Source organism: Mercenaria mercenaria, chromosome 16 (assembly GCF_021730395.1).
Source record: "Mercenaria mercenaria strain notata chromosome 16, MADL_Memer_1, whole genome shotgun sequence".
Lineage (NCBI taxonomy): Eukaryota > Metazoa > Mollusca > Bivalvia > Venerida > Veneridae > Mercenaria > Mercenaria mercenaria.
Window position 1 is genome coordinate 70,533,526 of NC_069376.1, and position 17,476 is coordinate 70,551,001.

A 17,476-nucleotide genomic window follows, 5' to 3' on the forward strand; every position below is an offset into this window, starting at 1 on the left:
ATTTGTGTGAATCTTAAGTATGCCTGTCAATGAAAAGTGACAAAAATGTTTCTGTAGTATCTATTATGATTTTAATTTTTTCCCTTCACAATTTGATTTATTTGCCATGTCACACGTTGTACTGATTAAAAGATATTTTGTTGTACATCTTCAGGTCACCAAAAAAGAAAAGAAGCAGAGAAAGAACGTAGAGCAGCTGAATTATTCCAGCAGTGTATGCAGACCAGTCCAGGCAAGTATGGAGGCACGCCTGGCCCTTACACAGCCGTATCAGCCAGATTTCCTTCACACAGAGGTCGGGGTTCCGTTCATCCAGTAGGGATTCATAAAGCATCACCTGGCAGTCTGATCAGGTCTCCTGGTGTAAGACACGAGCCTTACACAGTTTCTCACTCACCAAGGAGAGCCCCTTTAAACTTTGACTCTGGTAGAAATCTTGCTTCAGGACCAGGTTCAAGCCCTGTTAGGGTAGATAATAAACTTGATGGACAGGTGATAAAAATAGAACCAGGAAGTGATAATGAAGCCTCAAATCAAAGTGAAAATGGTGCTATAAATCACAGTAAACTTGAAAGTTTGAACCAGTCACAATCAGGAGAGATAAGCGTTCAGTCTGATAGTAGATCTCAGTCAGGTGAAAAGGATGATGATGCCCAGTTAGAATCCGCCAATACTACCATTCCAAATGAATCTCTAGCAGAAGGACTTAGTTTAGATTCAGACTTGTCAAATGTGATATCAGGACCTAGTTACATACAGGGTGGTGAAAGTGGTGAAATGGACCCAAATGTTTCTGTTAAAATAGAGGCATTAACTGAAAGTGAGATGGAGCTTGAAATTACGGGCGTAGAGCCTGGTAGACCTGTTGTACCCCAGGATAACTGGGACCCTAATGTTTCTATGGGGATGAATTTTGACCCCTCTCAAGGTGCTGTTGGGAATCAGGATGTTGTCACAGCTCAAGGATACAGTAAGTGCTATTTTCCTTCTTTATTGTGAAGACCATCTTTCAATCTTATTTTCACTTTGGAGATACAAAATTTATATTGCCACCCACTAAATGGTTTTGCCTTTAGATTGATGTCAAACTATTATCAAGGTTTTCAAATCAGATGTAACTTATTGTTCAAAAACAAGATTTAGCTTACCAAATGGTTCCTTCTAGCGCATATTAAATATTCTTTTTAAGGGATCTGTTTTAAGCATGCTGTTACAGATGTTTAATAAAACAATAATGTAAAATGTGTTTTGTTAGTTTACGTGCATTCTTATCTATTTAAAAACATTTAAAGTTATTTCACACAAACATATATTTAATCAATAATAATAATCAAACACCTTCTACTTAAATATTATATTAGCGGACAATGAATAATAAAGACCATCATTCTATCAAAATTTCGGGAATCTTCCCTAGTGACGGAATTTGGCCATATGTTATAGCCTCTTTGTAAATTTTAAGTTTCACAAAGCAACTCAAGGTCAAAGGTTTGAGCCTCCCATTTTGTCTCCACTAAGTATCTACTAAACCCCTTGAAGGATTTTCAAATTCATTGATAGACTATAAAACATACTTAACAGTGTCAATGCTTCCACCCAATACCATCATCCCTTTCACTATCCATAACAGTGGCAGGGGATATAGCTGTCTTACAGACTGCCTTGTTTTGATAGATCTGTGGGTGTGTATTTGAAACAATAAACATGTCTGTTGTTATTTATAAAGTGTTTAAAATACAGGTCTGCAAAATTTAGGCAAAACAAATGCTGGTAAAAGCAAACAAAATCTATTGAGATTATTATTTTTAAGGATTGAAAGATGGTCATTTTGGGAAGATAACCAACATAGGTCTGATGCTCTTAAACCCATGTCTACATGCAATTTGTTAGTAATACCATTTTCATTTACTTAACATTAATGTTTTGTTGTCGTCTGTCCCTCAAAAATTGAAATTGCTTATAATTCAAAAAGTATTTCATATAGAATCACCAATCCTCACATATTTATTCATTAGTAAGTGACCTTTGCTCACTTATTGTATTATCCCCTTTTACCCAGTAAAAGCAAAGGTTTGCCCCTTGATTTGGTTAAAATATTAAAAATGCTTATAATTCAAAAAGTATTTTTAAAAGCAGAGTTTGCCCCCTTGATTTTGTTAAAAAGCTTAAAATGCTTACAATTAAAAAAGTATTTTAAGTAGAATCATCAAACCTCACAAAATGATTTAAGTAGCACATGACCTTTGCTCACACATTGTGTTATCCCCTTGACCCAGAAAAAGCAAGAGTTTTTGCCCTTGTTTTGGTAAATGATAGGGATTATTTACTGTATCTAAGTAACTTATTGATGAATCTTCATGAAACTACACAAATGTAAATCACTATAGGGTTGGGAGGGTAGCACACACAATTTCATTAGGTTGAGTTATAGCCCTTTAATTGTTTTACAATCCATAAATTCTCACATTACAAAGAAATCCATTAAATGATTGATGAATCTTCATGAAATGTAATACAAATATAGTTTACTACAGGGCACATGTAAATGCTCTTCTTTCATCAGGATCTCTTCAATAAGTACACTGTAATTGTCCTTAAATTGTTCTAAAATTCATAATTTCCCACAAAACAGAGTAACCTATTGTTGGATCTTCATGAAACTTAATATGAATACAGATCACTGTAGAGCAGAGTTTTGCCTCTGTATTATTATGTGAAAAATAGGAACCAACAAGCCATTGCACAGTCCTTTTGTACATAACTCGGGTACCAGTATATTTCAAAATTAAATATCTTTCAAAATATAGTCCCCTCATTCACAAAACACCCTATTAGGTGGGATATATAAATTACCGAATTTACTTGTAATATTAAAAGTTTTGCGAGTGTAAAGGTGTAACATTGCATACATCTTTGTCCATGAAATTGAGTTTTTATGCTCCCCTTTGAAGATGGGGGTACATTGCTTTGCGTCTGTTGGTCCCGTCAGTTAGTTTGTCCGTCTGTAAAACGAATGGTTTACCGCCAATAACTTGATCACTTGATCCAGAACCTTCTCACTTGGTAGCATGGATGGGCTTATTGATTTTTGTGTCAGTATGTCAAAGGTCAAGGTCACAGGGGCTGAACCTTGAAAACAGTTTCCGCTCAGTAACTTGAGAATCACTTGACCAAGAACCTTCAAAACGATTGGGCTTATGAAGTAGATGACCCCTATTGGTTTTTGGGTCAGTAGATCAAAGGCTAAGGTCACGGCTAAGGTCACAGGAGCCTGAAGCTTGAAAATGGTTTCCACCCAATAAATTGAGACCCACTTGACCCAGAACCTTCAAACTTCATAGCATTGGGCTTATAAAATAGATAACCACATTTTTTTTATGGGGGACAAAGGTCAAGGTCACAGGGACCCAAACTTTAAAATCTCTTTCTGCTCAGTAAAATGAGAACCACTTGACCCAGTACCTTATGACTTGATAGCATAATTTGGCTTATCAAGTAAATGACCCTTAATATCTTTTGGTTCAGTAAGTCAAGGTCAAGGTCACAGGGGCATGAACCTTGGAAATTGCTTAAGCTCAGTAACTTGAGAACCACTTGACCCAGAACCATCAATCTTGATAGCATGATTGGACTTATGAAGTTAATGACCCCTTTTGTTTTTGGTGTCTGTCATTCAGAAGTCAACATCAAGACTCGAACATTAATCTATTACTGCATGGTAACATGAGAACAACTTGACCCTGAGCCTTAAAACTTGACAGCATGATTTGGCTTATGAAGTAGATGACCCCTGTCATTTTCTGAGTAAGTAAGTCAAAGGTTAAGGTTACAGAGGCCTGAGCTTTGAAAACCATTTTCCACACAATAACTTAAGATCCACATTAAACTTGACTTTTATCATGATTTTGTTTATGCAGTAGAAATCCCCTGTTGCTTTTGTCACAAGGTCCTGAACATTGAAAACTACTTTTGCCAAGTAACTTGAGAACTTGTAATATTATTCATTTATTGAATGGCTTGCTGGTGTCAGGTCAGTAGTAAAAACTATTGCCTGAGGTCTGGGTAGTTTTCACTGTTGACCAACAGGCCATTTTAGAAGTGTTTTATTACATGGTGTTAGAATAAATTTCAGTTACTTATCTTTTCAAGTTTCGACTTTAGCTTAACAAAATATGGTGTTGAACTAAAGACTGGTCATATAGCACAGACCATGGACCAGTGATCTGTAACAGTCTTGTAATGAAAGAGCATCACATTGACCTGTGTTGATAATCTTTTAGAAGATGCAGAATTGAAGCATACACAGAGGCAAAATGTTCAGAAAGTTCAGAAAGTTCCTCATTTTTTTATGTTGAAAACCTGGGAAACATACAGCGTTTGAACTGTCTGACTTCCTGTCAGTTGGTCTGTCAGATTTTCTTTTCAACTCAATTACTTTCACAGTTGCAATCCAGTTGAAATGAAACTTGGTTATACATCATTTTTAGGACTTCCATGTTGGACAATTTTTCTTGAGTGATTTCTAGAATTTGAAATATGAAAACATCTGTACATGTTCTTTTTGTACTCATCTTCAGTTTGTACTCATCTTCAGTTTCCATCCATCTGAAATGAAGTTTATACGTAGCCTACCTATACAAAGGGTATACATCATCAGCATGTGAAGTAGATATGAGCTTATTGTCTGGACTTACAAAGTGCTCAAGGTGAGCTACTGGGATACCCTGTGTTAGTCATTGCCCATCACTAAAATTTAACATGGTTATTGTCCATGAAATAATATTTGCACCTTATTTAGTTTAATAGATTGTTCTGTTCCAAAGAACATCAATAGGAGCTTACACAATTTGATTTTTATTTGCTCAGACAATGTTCATCTCTTGTTGGAAATTAGGAAAAATATACCCCCTATACTTAGTTTCTAACATACTTTTTAGCTCACCTCTAGGTCAAGTTCGAATCTTGGTCATGTGGGTAAAAAAGGTAGGTTACCCGATCAGATCAAATGAAAAGCTTGTGAACACTCTAGAGGCCACATTTATGGCTTAATCTTTATGAAACTTACCGGTAGTCAGAATGTTTGTCTTGATGATTTCTAGATAAAGTTTGAAAATGGGTTATGTGGGGTCAAAAACTAGGTCACCAGGTCAAATCAAAGGGAAAGCTTGTTTACATTCAAGAGGCCACGTTTTTTGGTCCAATCTTAATGAAAATTGGTCAGAATATTTGTCTCCATGAAACACTAGGTAAAACATGTTTACACTGTCATGGTGTGTTGCTCAGGTGAGCAGCCTAGGGCCATCTTGGCCGTCTTGTTTATACTTACATTTCTTCTTGGTGGGGGAGGGATGGAGAACAACCAGAATTTTGGGTTCACTTGTCCATGTAACTGAACAGCTGTTATTTCATCTTGTCTTGTTATCTCACCTCTGCATCTTCAGACTTTAATGTAACAATTTTAATGCATTTAGTCACTTAAATTAAACTTCAGGTACTTAGCTTCCATTACATGTTCATACGCAAATGATAACAGGTAAAAAGAATCATGTTCATATGCAAATGAAATTTTTTATCTGTTTAACAGAAAATACAAACCTCCTCGATGTAAAACTATGGTACTTGATTCTTTATTTTATATACAATGTAGTTACAGTAGTTTTGCACTTACAAGAACTTGTTTTTCAAAAGCTTAGCTGATTATTTCTTCTTTAAGAATCAAGTGACATAGTTTTGCATTGAGGAAATTTGTATTTTTACTTAGGTTAAAAATGTAAACATTGTTACTATTTTCATGACTTCTGCACATAGATAAAGCAACCATAGTATTTCTGTTTGTCTGTCTGTCTGTAGATCACGAGCGGGACTATGTGTTGAATAGTAAATGTGACATATCTGTAAAAAGATTACTTATGTACCATATTTTAGTTGAGTGGTTGAAAGGTAATACTTTAAAAGAACACAGATCAGGCAAAACTGTGTTGCTGTTCTCATGACTGGACATCAGTAAAACTTTATAAACATGATTTCCCCTGTGAAAAATAGAGACCAGTTCATGGAATAATTCTTGAACTGGAGTTCATAAATCAAGAATTAAAGTTCATGAACAATCCCATGAACAGCAAATGGCCACATCATGAACTTTGGTTCATGAACAATTGATGAACAGTTCATGATCCAAGTTCATCATTTGTTCATGAACCAAAGTTCATAAATGATGAGCTTTGGTTCATGAATAATCCCATGAACAGCAAATGGCTATTGGGCTTCATGAACATTTGATGAACAGTTAATACCATGTCAAGTTTCGTCATTCATGGTTGTCTTCAGTTTGAGCAGAGTTTAACAACCTTTGTCCCTTTTAAGTAATGTTTAGTAGATTGATTTTTGCCTAAATTAGTATTTATTTTTTTTAGAGTTTGAGGACTTGTTTTTCCTAGCTTAGCTGACCTATCTTTGACTAAGCTGTGTGTGAACAGTTAGTACTGGCAGATGAGTTGTGTATATGATTGGCCCTTCCCACATGTCAGGGAAAAGCAAGGGAAATTAGAATTTATCTAAGGTCAAGGAATTTGATACTTGTCATGGAAATTATCAAAAGCTCGGGGACTTTTTCTCAAGGCTTAGTCTAGAGATGGATTACTGCAAACATTTGGAGATTTTTTCTTGAAATGTAATTGCTCCATATATATTTAAAGAAGTTCATTAATTCTGTTAACAGTATTATCAAAATAAAACCATCTTTTCGTTGAACAAATACATGTATTGTATAGTAAATACTTCTTTGCTTTTAATATCATATTATGGAATGAAACAGTAATAAGATATGGAAAATATGATAAAATTCTCAATTAAAAATGCTATATATTAGGAAAAAGTCAATAAATTTTGGATCATGTGTTTGGTGCCGTGACCAGGAAAAGTTTCGGTTGGATGTTGCACTGGATTATAATGGCAAATGTTAAAATTTCTTTAGCAGATTTTGAAATATAAAGTACATGCAAGGAGCATTTACCCATATTTATTTAGATACATGATAATTAAAATTGTCAGTAATTTGTAGACCACTCACAGTGGCACAAATGGATTGCCATCTTTAGAGTAGACATAATTATCAGTGTGACACAGGTGGTTTTTAGCTCGAAAAAAAAGTAGAGCTATTGTACACGCCCCGGCATCTGTGTCGCCATTGGTTAAAGTTTTTGATAAAGTCAAATGTCTCTGTTACTATCAAAGCTATTGACTTGAAACTTAAAATACTTGTCTACCATCAAAGTCTACACCAGTAGAAACAATCCCCATAACTCTGCTTTGAATTTTGACAGAATTATGTCCCTTTTTAACTTAGATTTTTTTTGTTAAAATTTTTGATAAAGTCAAATATCTCTGTTATTATTAAAGCTTTTGACTTGAAACTCAACATAGTTATTTACTATCAAAGTCTACACGAGGAGACACAATTCCCATAACTCTGATTTGAATTTTGACAGAGTTATGTCCCTTTTTATCTTGGATTTTTTTACTGGCAAAGCTCTAATACAGAGTCGAGCACTGAGAAATGTCAAGTGTGCTGTCTTATGGACAGCTCTTGTTATTTTAAGTGCTTGTAAATGAAACTCGCACTTTCACTTGCAGCATATTCACACACAGTTTGTGACTGAAAGTTGAGGTATTAAATGATAAAATTGATTTGAAGTGTTATACTTTATGTTTTCATTTATAAATACTACTTGTAAGTGAAATCCAGGGCTTTCCCTCAGACATTTTGATAGAGGGTCCTGATGGTATTTATGATTGTAATTAACAGTTTCAAACAAAGGAAAGAGAAACAAATGTATATAAATTTTTTAATGGTCCTTTGCCATGTTGCTCTGATAACTGTTTGTACCTCAAACACTGGAGAGAAAATTTATTTTACTGTTAATGTTTTCAGTAAAATTCCAGCTGTATTTGTTAAAGCAGGACTTACAGGTTCCTCCTTTGTTCACACAGCAGAAGACAGAAAACACATTTGGAGCCATTTCATTGAATGGTTTACCTTTTCAGGTGGTCTTGATGTGTATGGATTGTTATACCCCCACCAAACATGTTTGTGGGGTGCTATATAGGAGTCAGTTTTGTCCCGTCCCATTGCGTCACTCCCAGAAATCTATATCTCAGTTATTACTAAATGGATTTGATTCAAACTTAAAATATATGTTCCACCTTATCACCCACATCACGTGACACAAGGTGCATAACTCTGACACCAATTTTTCATGAATTATGCCCCCTTTTACTTAGAATTTAAGGTTAATTTTGATGCATTTTCACTATATCTCAGTTATTACTTAATGATTTGATTCAAACTTAAAATAGGTGTTCCACCTTATCACCCACATCATGTGACACAAGGTGCATAACTCACACCAGTTTTTAGCTCGCCTGAGCCAAAGGCTCATGGTGAGCTTTTATGACCGCTCAATGTCTGTCGTCCGTCATGCGTTGTCCGTTGTGTGTCCGTCAGCATTTTCTAAAAAAATCTTCTTCTTAAAAACCACTGGGCAGAATTACACTAAATTCACAGGAATGATCTTTGGGTGGCCCCCTTTCAAAATTGTCAAAGAATTGGATTCCATGCAGAACTCTGGTTGCCATGGCAACCGAAAGGAAAAACTTTAAAAATCTTCTTGTCCAAAACCTAAGGGCCTATGGCTTTGATATCTGATGTGTAGCATCGTCTAGTGGTCCTCTACCAAAATTGTTCAAATTATCCCCCTAAGGTCAAATATGGCCCCGCCCTGGGGGTCACATGGTTTATATAGACTTACATAGGGAAAACTTTGAAAATCTTCTTGTACAAATCCATATGGCCTAGGGCTTTGATATTTATTATGTAGCATCATCTAGTGGTCCTCTACCAAGATTGTTCAAATTATCCCCCTAGGGTCAAATATGGCCCCACCCCGAGGGTCCAAAGTTTTACATAGACTTATAAAGGAAAAAAAGTTTAAAAATCTTCTTGTCTGAAACCACAAGACTTAGACCTTTGATATTTGGTTTGTAGCATTGTCTTAAGGTCCTCAACCAAAATTGTTCAAATTGTACCCCTGGGATGAAAAGAGGCCCTGCCCTGGGGGTCCCAAGTTTTATATAGACTTGTATAGGAAAAAGCTTTAAAAATCTTCTTGTCTGAAACCATACGACCTAGGCTTTTGATATTTAGTATGATGTATTGTCTAGAAGTCCTCTACCAAAATTGTTCAAATTATGCCCCAGGGGTTAAAAGAGGCCCCACCCTGTGGGCACTTAGTTATTATGTAAGTTATATAGGAAAAAATACTTTAAAATCATCTGATCCTATTTCCAAGGTTGTTTAATTATAATTACCTAATGACCCAAAGTAATATGATGTCACTTGACTGTGACCTTGACCTGCTGACCTACTTTCTTACTGACCTACTTTCTTGTTTTTTAAGATGCAGCCTTGAAATTTTGATGACATACACAGTTTTGCACACAAATCGTAAAACTGAATTTCATTGACCATGAATGTGACCTACTGACTTTCTTAATATTTTATCATCAGTTTGACATTTGAAACATGTAGCTCATATTACTCAGGTGAGCGATCCAGGGTCACCATGACCCTCTTGTTCATGAATTATGCCCCCTTTTACTTAGAATTTAAGGTTAATTTTGATGCATTTTCACTATATCTCTGTTATAACTAAATGGATTTGATTCAAACTTAAAATAGATGTTCCGCATCATCACCCACATCATATGACACAAGATGCATAACTCTTGCACCAATATTTCCTGAATTACGCCCTCTTTCTGCTTATAATTATACTTATATAGTGTTTTGATACTCTTTATCTGTACCTCTCTTATTATTTAATATTTTATAACACAGACTCAACCTATTGTGCAATATTCATCCACCATTGGAGTCATTAAACACTCCAGTGACAGTTCTTGTCAGATTTAGATGTTTTTGGTACACAGGTGTAACATCATAAAATAGAGGTAAAGTTCGACTTTGGCTACAAACCACCAATTTTATATGAGCCATGCCGTGAGAAAACCAACATAGTGGCTTTGCGACCAGCATGGTTCCAGACCAGCCTGCGCATCCACGCAGTCTGGTCAGGGTCCATGCTGTTCACTTTTAAAGCCTATTGGAATTGGAGAAACGGTTAGCAAATAGCATGGTTCCTCATGGATCCTGACCTGGTCTGGATTCATGCTGATCGCAAACCCACTATGTTGGTTTTCTCATGGCATGGCTCATATGTAGTTATGGCCTCTTTCCAACTTAAAATTTGTCAAACTCATGGTTGCAGGACAATAACTCACGAAAGGCTTGACAGATTTACATAAATTTTGTTACACAGGTGTAACATCATTAATTACAGGTCAAGGTCGATGTAAATTGCACCTTCTTGTGGCCATGTCTTTCTTATGGTTGCCATTCTTCTGTGAGAAGACAGTATTGTGGGGGTATTTGTCTCTCCTGAGACAGTTCTAGTTAAACTTCCTTTGCCTAAGTTCTGCTTTGTCAGAAGAAATCATACCTAATATCTATACATTAAATATCCCACTAAATTTGCACTTATTAGTGTTAATTGGCATTCACTGAGTTTCTGATATTATCAGTTTTCAGATAGAAAAAAAGAAATTGTAAGACTTGATCCCCGGCTAAAACTTCCTTTGCGGTCTACTTTGCTATGTAGTTTAGACTTATTTACAGTTGTTGAAGTGGATCTGATAAGTAATATTTGGTTGCAGTCCACTTTATTAATTTAATTCACACCAGTGTGTGAACCAGAGCTTACTATGGCAGATTGGATTGGAAAAACTTTGGTTTGCAGTCCACTTTATTAATTTATATTCGCACCACCAGCTTACTATGGCAGATTGGGTTGGAAAATTTGCTACACTGAAACTTTGTCACAAGTTAACTAGCATAGTCAATGACAGTTTCAGAATTATTTTAGGGATATTTTACACCACCATCACTTCCCATGTTTCTGTCACAAAAGGGATAATTGGTTTACCGTATTCCTGATACCTTGATTGCTGAAGGTTTGATTATCTTTCAGTGATTTTATTGAATATCTTAATACTTTATCCTATCCTAACTTTTCCCCTTACTGAAGAAGGGAGTCAACATTTTAATGTTTTCTTTATTGAAGAGTTGAGTACATTTTTATGCCCCACTTTGAAGAAGGAGGGGTATATTGTTTTGCAGATGTTGATCGATCGGTCTGTGTGTAGACCGATCCGTTTCCGGATGATAACACAAGAACGCTTTGACCTAGGATCATGAAAGCTGATAGGGTGGTTGGTCATAACCGGCAGATAACCTATTGATTTTGAGATCAGTAAATAGGTCAAAGTGAGCCAAAACAGTTAAATGGTTTCCGGATAATAACTCAAGAACACTTGGGCCTAGGATCATGAAAGTTGATAGGGAGGTTGGTCATGACCAGCAGATGACCCCTATTGATTTTGAGATCAGTAGGTCAAAGGTGAAGGTCACAGTGACCAGGAACAGTTTATCAGTTTCCAGATGATAACTCAAAAACGCTTTGGCCTAGGATCTTGAAAGTTGATAGGGTGGTTGATCATAACCAGCAGACGACCCCTTTTGATTTTGAGGTCAGTAGGTCAAAGGTCAGGGTCACAGAGACCAGGAACAGTTTAATGGTTTCTTGATGATAACTCAAGAACGCTTGTACCTAGGATCAGGAAAGTTGAAAGGGAGGTTGGTCCTGACCAGCAGATGACCCCTAAAGATTTTGAGGTCAGTAAGTAAAGATCAAGGTCACAGTGACCAGAAACATTTAAAATGTGTCAGGATGATAACTTGAGAATGCTTGGGCCTAGGATCTCGAAACTTAATAGGAAGGTTTATCATGACCAGCAGATGACCCCTATTGATTTTGAGGTCAATAGGTCATAGGTCAAGGTCACTTTGACAAAGAACACTAGAACTTTTGTGCACAGTGACCAAATAATTTCTATTCCTTGTGCTATTACTGAATGCATCAGGGGGGCATTTTGTGTTCTATGAGCTTTTGTCATTATCATTTTATGATTTTGTCACTACATTTTTATGTTTCCATTATAAAAGAACTGGCTTTATGTTTATGGTATCCTTATGAAACAGGTTACTGCATATAATGTTCCTTATATTTCATATTTACTTTGCAATGTTTATAGAAAAGCTGACTAGTTTATCAGAAATTTTCTTCTGATAGCAGTAGGCAATTGTTGATGAGGTTTCTCTTAAATTTCAGATATCTTAGTAATTGACTGATTAATGAACTATGACTTGATACAAGCAATAAGATTGGTTAGATTGTTTTGTAATTATTCAGACTGCCAAAAATGGACATTTTGGTGTATATGTGGCCGGGTTAGAGTTCCAGACACAACCTAAGGAGCTATATCTGCCGTATCAACTTCTGAACTTTACATATGTGTTGCTAGTAGCACCTGTGGCCAAGAAGTTAAGGTCAGCGGCTGGCTGCATCACTTCCAATCATTCCAAACTCTACAAGAGATATAGAGTTCTTTATGTGAAAGGTTCATAGCTACGCCCAGGTGTCCACCTATGCCTAAAATACTGCTAGCATGGACACTTAGGATATTCCTCCTTTTAAAGCTGGAAAATCTTCCAACAAAAATGCAGCCTATAGCACGCATGTGGTCCTGCCTTGTTGTGAATTAATACACATTATGTAGTCGTAATTTGAACTGAAATGTAACAAAATTAAACATATTATAAAATTGAGTTTGGTCTTGTTTCTTTCTTTTAGGAGAAATATATCAGTTGCATCTATAATGAAGTTTTACTGAACACACAGATAGCCATTTTCTGTTTCAGATATAGATTTGAGTGGGGCATTAAACTCGGTACTGGCTATAGACCAGAGTGAAAGTACATACTACAATGAAGAAGGAAAACTAACAGACGCCCAGGCTCTTCAGAACTTTCCAGAATTTTATTCTACATGTAAATTCGATGGATCAGTTGTGCACGTTTGTAAAGTCAAAGATTGCAGAAAAGCATTCAAATGTCGTAGAGCAATGATGCGGCATATTAGAACGCATACTAAAGAAAAACCATTCAGCTGTAGATATTGTAACTACAGGTGCTCAAGGAAAGATAACCTAAAAGTGCATGAATTGAAACATAGTTTAGTCCCTTGAAAATTACAGAATTACAAGAATAAGAAAAAAAAAATGGAAAAGTGTAATATTATTTATGTCAAATTTATTTGATATTGACTTAACCTTTAAAGCTCTTGCTTACATTCATGGATACATTTTTCATTTCCATCAAGTTTTGCAGAGAATGTATAATTATGACACTGAAAATAGATATTATAAGACTTATATAACACTAAGTGATTGGTAAAAAAGCAGGAAGAATGCGAATTTTCTTCATTGTTTTCAAGCATTTCAGAGGTTACTGGTAAAAAAGCAGGAAGAATGTGAATTTTCTCCATTGTTTCAAAAGCATTGTAGAGGTTATTGGTAAAAAGCAGAAAGAATGTGAATTTTCTCCATTGTTTTCAAGCATTGCAGAGGTTATTGATAAAAAATCAGGAAGAATGAGAATTTTCTCCATTGTTTTCAAGCATTGCAGAGGTTATTGGTAAAAAAGCAGGAAGAATGCGAATTTTCTCCATTGTTTTCAAGCATCGCAGAGGTTATTGGTAAAAAAGCAGGAAGAATGTGAATTTTCTCCATTGTTTCAAAAGCATTGTAGAGGTTATTGGTAAAAATTCAGGAAGAATGTGAATTTTCTCCATTGTTTTCAAGCATTGCAGAGGTTATTGGTAAAAAAAGCAGGAAGAATGTGAATTTTCTCCTTTGTTTTCAAGCATTGCAGAGGTTATTGGTAAAAAAGCAGAAATAATGTAAATTTTCTCCATTGTTTTCAAGCATTGCAGAGGTTATTGGTAAAAATGCAGGAAGAATGTGAATTTTCTCTACTGTTTTCAAGCATTGCAGAGGTTAGTGGTAAAAAATCAGGAAGAATGAGAATTTTCTCCTTTGTTTCAAAAGCATTGTAGAGGTTATTGGTAAAAAATCAGGAAGAATGTGAATTTTCTCCATTGTTTTCAAGCATTGCAGAGGTTATTGGTAAAAAAGCAGGAAGAATGCGAATTTTCTCTATTGTTTTCAAGCATTGCAGAGGTTATTGATAAAAAAGCAGAAAGAATGCGAATTTTCTCCATTGTTTTCAAGCATTGCAGAGGTTATTGGTAAAAAAGCAGAAAGAATGCAAATTTTCTCCATTGTTTTCAAGCATTGCAGAGTTTATTGGTAAAAAAACAGGAAGAATGTCAATTTTCTCCATTGTTTTCAAGCATTGCAGAGGTTATTGGTAAAAAAGCAGGAAGAATGTGAATTTTCTCCATTGTTTTCAAGCATTGCAGAGGTAATTGGTAAAAAAGCAGGAAGAATGCGAATGTTTCCAAGCTTTGCAGAGGTTATTGGTAAAAAAACAGGAAGAATGAGAATTTTCTCAATTGATTTCAAGCATTGCAGAGGTTATTGGTAAAAAGCAGAAAGATTAATGCAAATTTTCTCCATTATTTTCAAGCATTGCAGAGGTTATTGGTAAAAAAACAGGAAGAATGCGAATTTTCTCCATTGTTTTCAAGCATTGCAGAGGTTATTGGTAAAAAAGCAGGAAGAATGTGAATTTTCTCAATTGTTTTCAAGCATCACAGAGGTTATTGGTAAAAAAGCAGGAAGAATGTGAATTTTCTCCATTGTTTCAAAAGCATTGTAGAGGTTATTGGTAAAAAAGCAGGAAGAATGTGAATTTTCTCCATTGTTTTCAAGCATTGCAGAGGTTATTGGTAAAAAAAGCAGGAAGAATGTGAATTTTCTCCATTGTTTTCAAGCATTGCAGAGGTTATTGGTAAAAAAGCAGAAAGAATGTAAATTTTCTCCATTGTTTTCAAGCATTGCAGAGGTTATTGGTAAAAAATCAGGAAGAATGTGAATTTTCTCCATTGTTTTCAAGCATTGCAGAGGTTATTGGTAAAAAAAGCAGGAAGAATGCGAATTTTCTCTATTGTTTTCAAGCATTGCAGAGGTTATTGGTAAAAAATCAGGAAGAATGTGAATTTTCTCCATTGTTTTCAAGCATTGCAGAGGTTATTGGTAAAAAAGCAGAAAGAATGCAAATTTTCTCCATTGTTTCAAAAGAATTGTAGAGGTTATTGCTAAAAATGCAGGAAGAATGTGAATTTTCTCTATTGTTTTCAAGCATTGCAGAGGTTATTGGTAAAAAAGCAGGAAGAATGAGAATTTTCTCCTTTGTTTCAAAAGCATTGTAGAGGTTTACAACCTTTTTCACAACATTTTTGTGAGTGACCAGTGGTACAAACTGATTGACATACAATTTTGCAAGATAGTCAAATAAACTATCAAAAATATTGTGCAAAAGGTTGTATATGTTTTATGGATTACTGAGAGAAAACATTGCCTTAAAAATGTGTTAATAAGTTGCTTTAAAACTTGAAGGAACCAGAATGGTTATATCAGAAGTTCAGTTTTCAGGAAAGCCAAGAATTCAGGAATATAACATTGATTTTAGAGACCAGTCTGTTTAATTTAAAAGGGACAAATGAGATGTTCGGTCTTAGGTTATGAAACTGTTTGAAAACCTGTAGTAATTCAAATCAAATGCTTCTTTCCCGGAAATTGGGAAATAATTGTTCTGACTTATAGTTTTGGGAAATTAGAGGATGATTATGAGCAGGATGATAATTTTTAAAAATTAGTAACTTAATAAAAACGTTACATTAACAAGTATCGTGAAATATTGGTGGGGTACTAATTTTCATGGATTTTTTGCTTGTGCCTAGCCATTAAATGAAATTCCTAGGAACATGTTATATTTCCATTCATTTTATGTTCAAAAACATGACATCCACACATTCATATCCCCATAAAACAGATGGTTAAATCTTGTGAGGAAGCAATGTGCCAATTTTTGATTCAGAAGTAGTTGAATATTGGTACTAGTTATCAAAGATAAATAAAAGCCCTGCACCCTTACCACTGGTTAATTTAAAATATGTTCTGAGATACCTTTTAAATGCTTGAGATAAGGGATTAGTCTCCAAACTCTGGCCCCGATTTCACGAAAAAACTTAAGTAATTACTTAGTTAAGTATGTTATTTCAAAATTATGCTATTGCTTAATTTCTTGTTATTTCATGTTGATTTTTTCTATAACAATTTATTTGTAGCTAAATTATACTATGGTTAGTAGTTTCTGTCTGCAGTACTTATTTTAGTCAAGCAAATATCACATTTCTACTTAAGCACGATATAACGAACTTAAGTATTTTCTTAAGTATATTTTTTATTTTTATACTCTGTTTTCTTTAGAATTCATAATTGTTGTCTTTTAATTAATGAAGTAGACACATACGGTTCTGTTATAGCTGAAAAAGTCAACATTAAAGACACATAAAGAGCAAACACAGGCATTTGAAATAACAGACTTAGCTAAGTAATTACTTAAGTTTTTTCGTGAAATCGGGGCCTGGTTCTTGACTTTAGTAGCTGTCTCAAGACAAGGGAGTCAGTTGTGCAGTGGTTAGTATTTTTGACGACAATGCTAGTGATCCAGACTCAGTTCCTGGTCACAACTGATATCCTGGCTAGTGTTCAGTGCAGGGTAATTTACTTATATTGGTACTGTTTTGAGCAATTTGGGCATAGCCTGGAAGCTTTGGAGGTAAATATGACATCTGTTGTGGTCTCAGCTGGAAATAATCTGTTCTTCCTATTCTGGGTGAGGACTTTCGTTGACTACCCACGTTAAACAAGAAACTTAAGTGTCAAGTGTAGGAAAACCATTTCTTTCATTTATTATCTAGTGGACAAAGTTATAAAACTGTCTTTGTAGACCTGTCCGAAACTTTCAGCATTTAACTGCATGTTATTGAGCACAGTTTTGTATTGACCAATCAAAAACGTGCATTCTTAGACTGGTCTCAGAACTCAAGTTACTGTCCTGAACAGGAACAGTGAAAATCTTAAAATATATGAGAAAAAGCTTTTGTGCTATTTTATTATGTATTGTCATAATTTATATCTGTTATTGTGTTAACATTTTTAAATATGCTGTGAACCTTGCTTGTTATGAAGTTACAAATACAGGACGGGAAGCAGATTCTTTGTTGTCATCTTCTATTTTGTTCATCTTTGTTAAACATAATGGTACCACACAGTCATTCATGCTTGTCCTTCTATAAATTACAAAGATTGTAGTTTTCTACATCTGTAGTGGAAGTTATTACAGAAGATATGTCAAACTCAAAGCCATTGGTGATCTAGTGGGCCACTCAACTTGGAAATTGTGTGTTAGATCCCTACTGGGGTTGCAACTGCACCTTGTATAACACCACTGCTGGATTTTCTGGGAAGTAGACCTGAGAGTGATTCATATAAG

The 17,476-nt window shown here is 35.1% G+C and overlaps 1 protein-coding gene across 8 annotated transcripts in view; it reads left to right on the plus strand.

Annotated features, from left to right (window-relative positions):
• The window catches only part of LOC123541529 (transcription factor Ken-like), a 104,185-nt gene that overhangs the window by 19,797 nt on the left and 66,912 nt on the right, over positions 1-17,476 (plus strand). For 7 of the 8 annotated variants that reach the window (XR_008367942.1, XM_053527353.1, XM_053527354.1 and 4 more), the window contains exon 4: positions 155-970. Coding sequence is in view for 7 of the 8 variants with exons in the window: in XM_053527353.1 (XP_053383328.1) it covers positions 155-970 (816 nt within the window). In the remaining variant the exon portion in view is untranslated. Of the gene's footprint in view, positions 1-154; positions 971-12,874; positions 16,143-17,476 lie in introns of those variants that run through there. The other variant, XM_053527350.1, reaches the window with a different exon arrangement.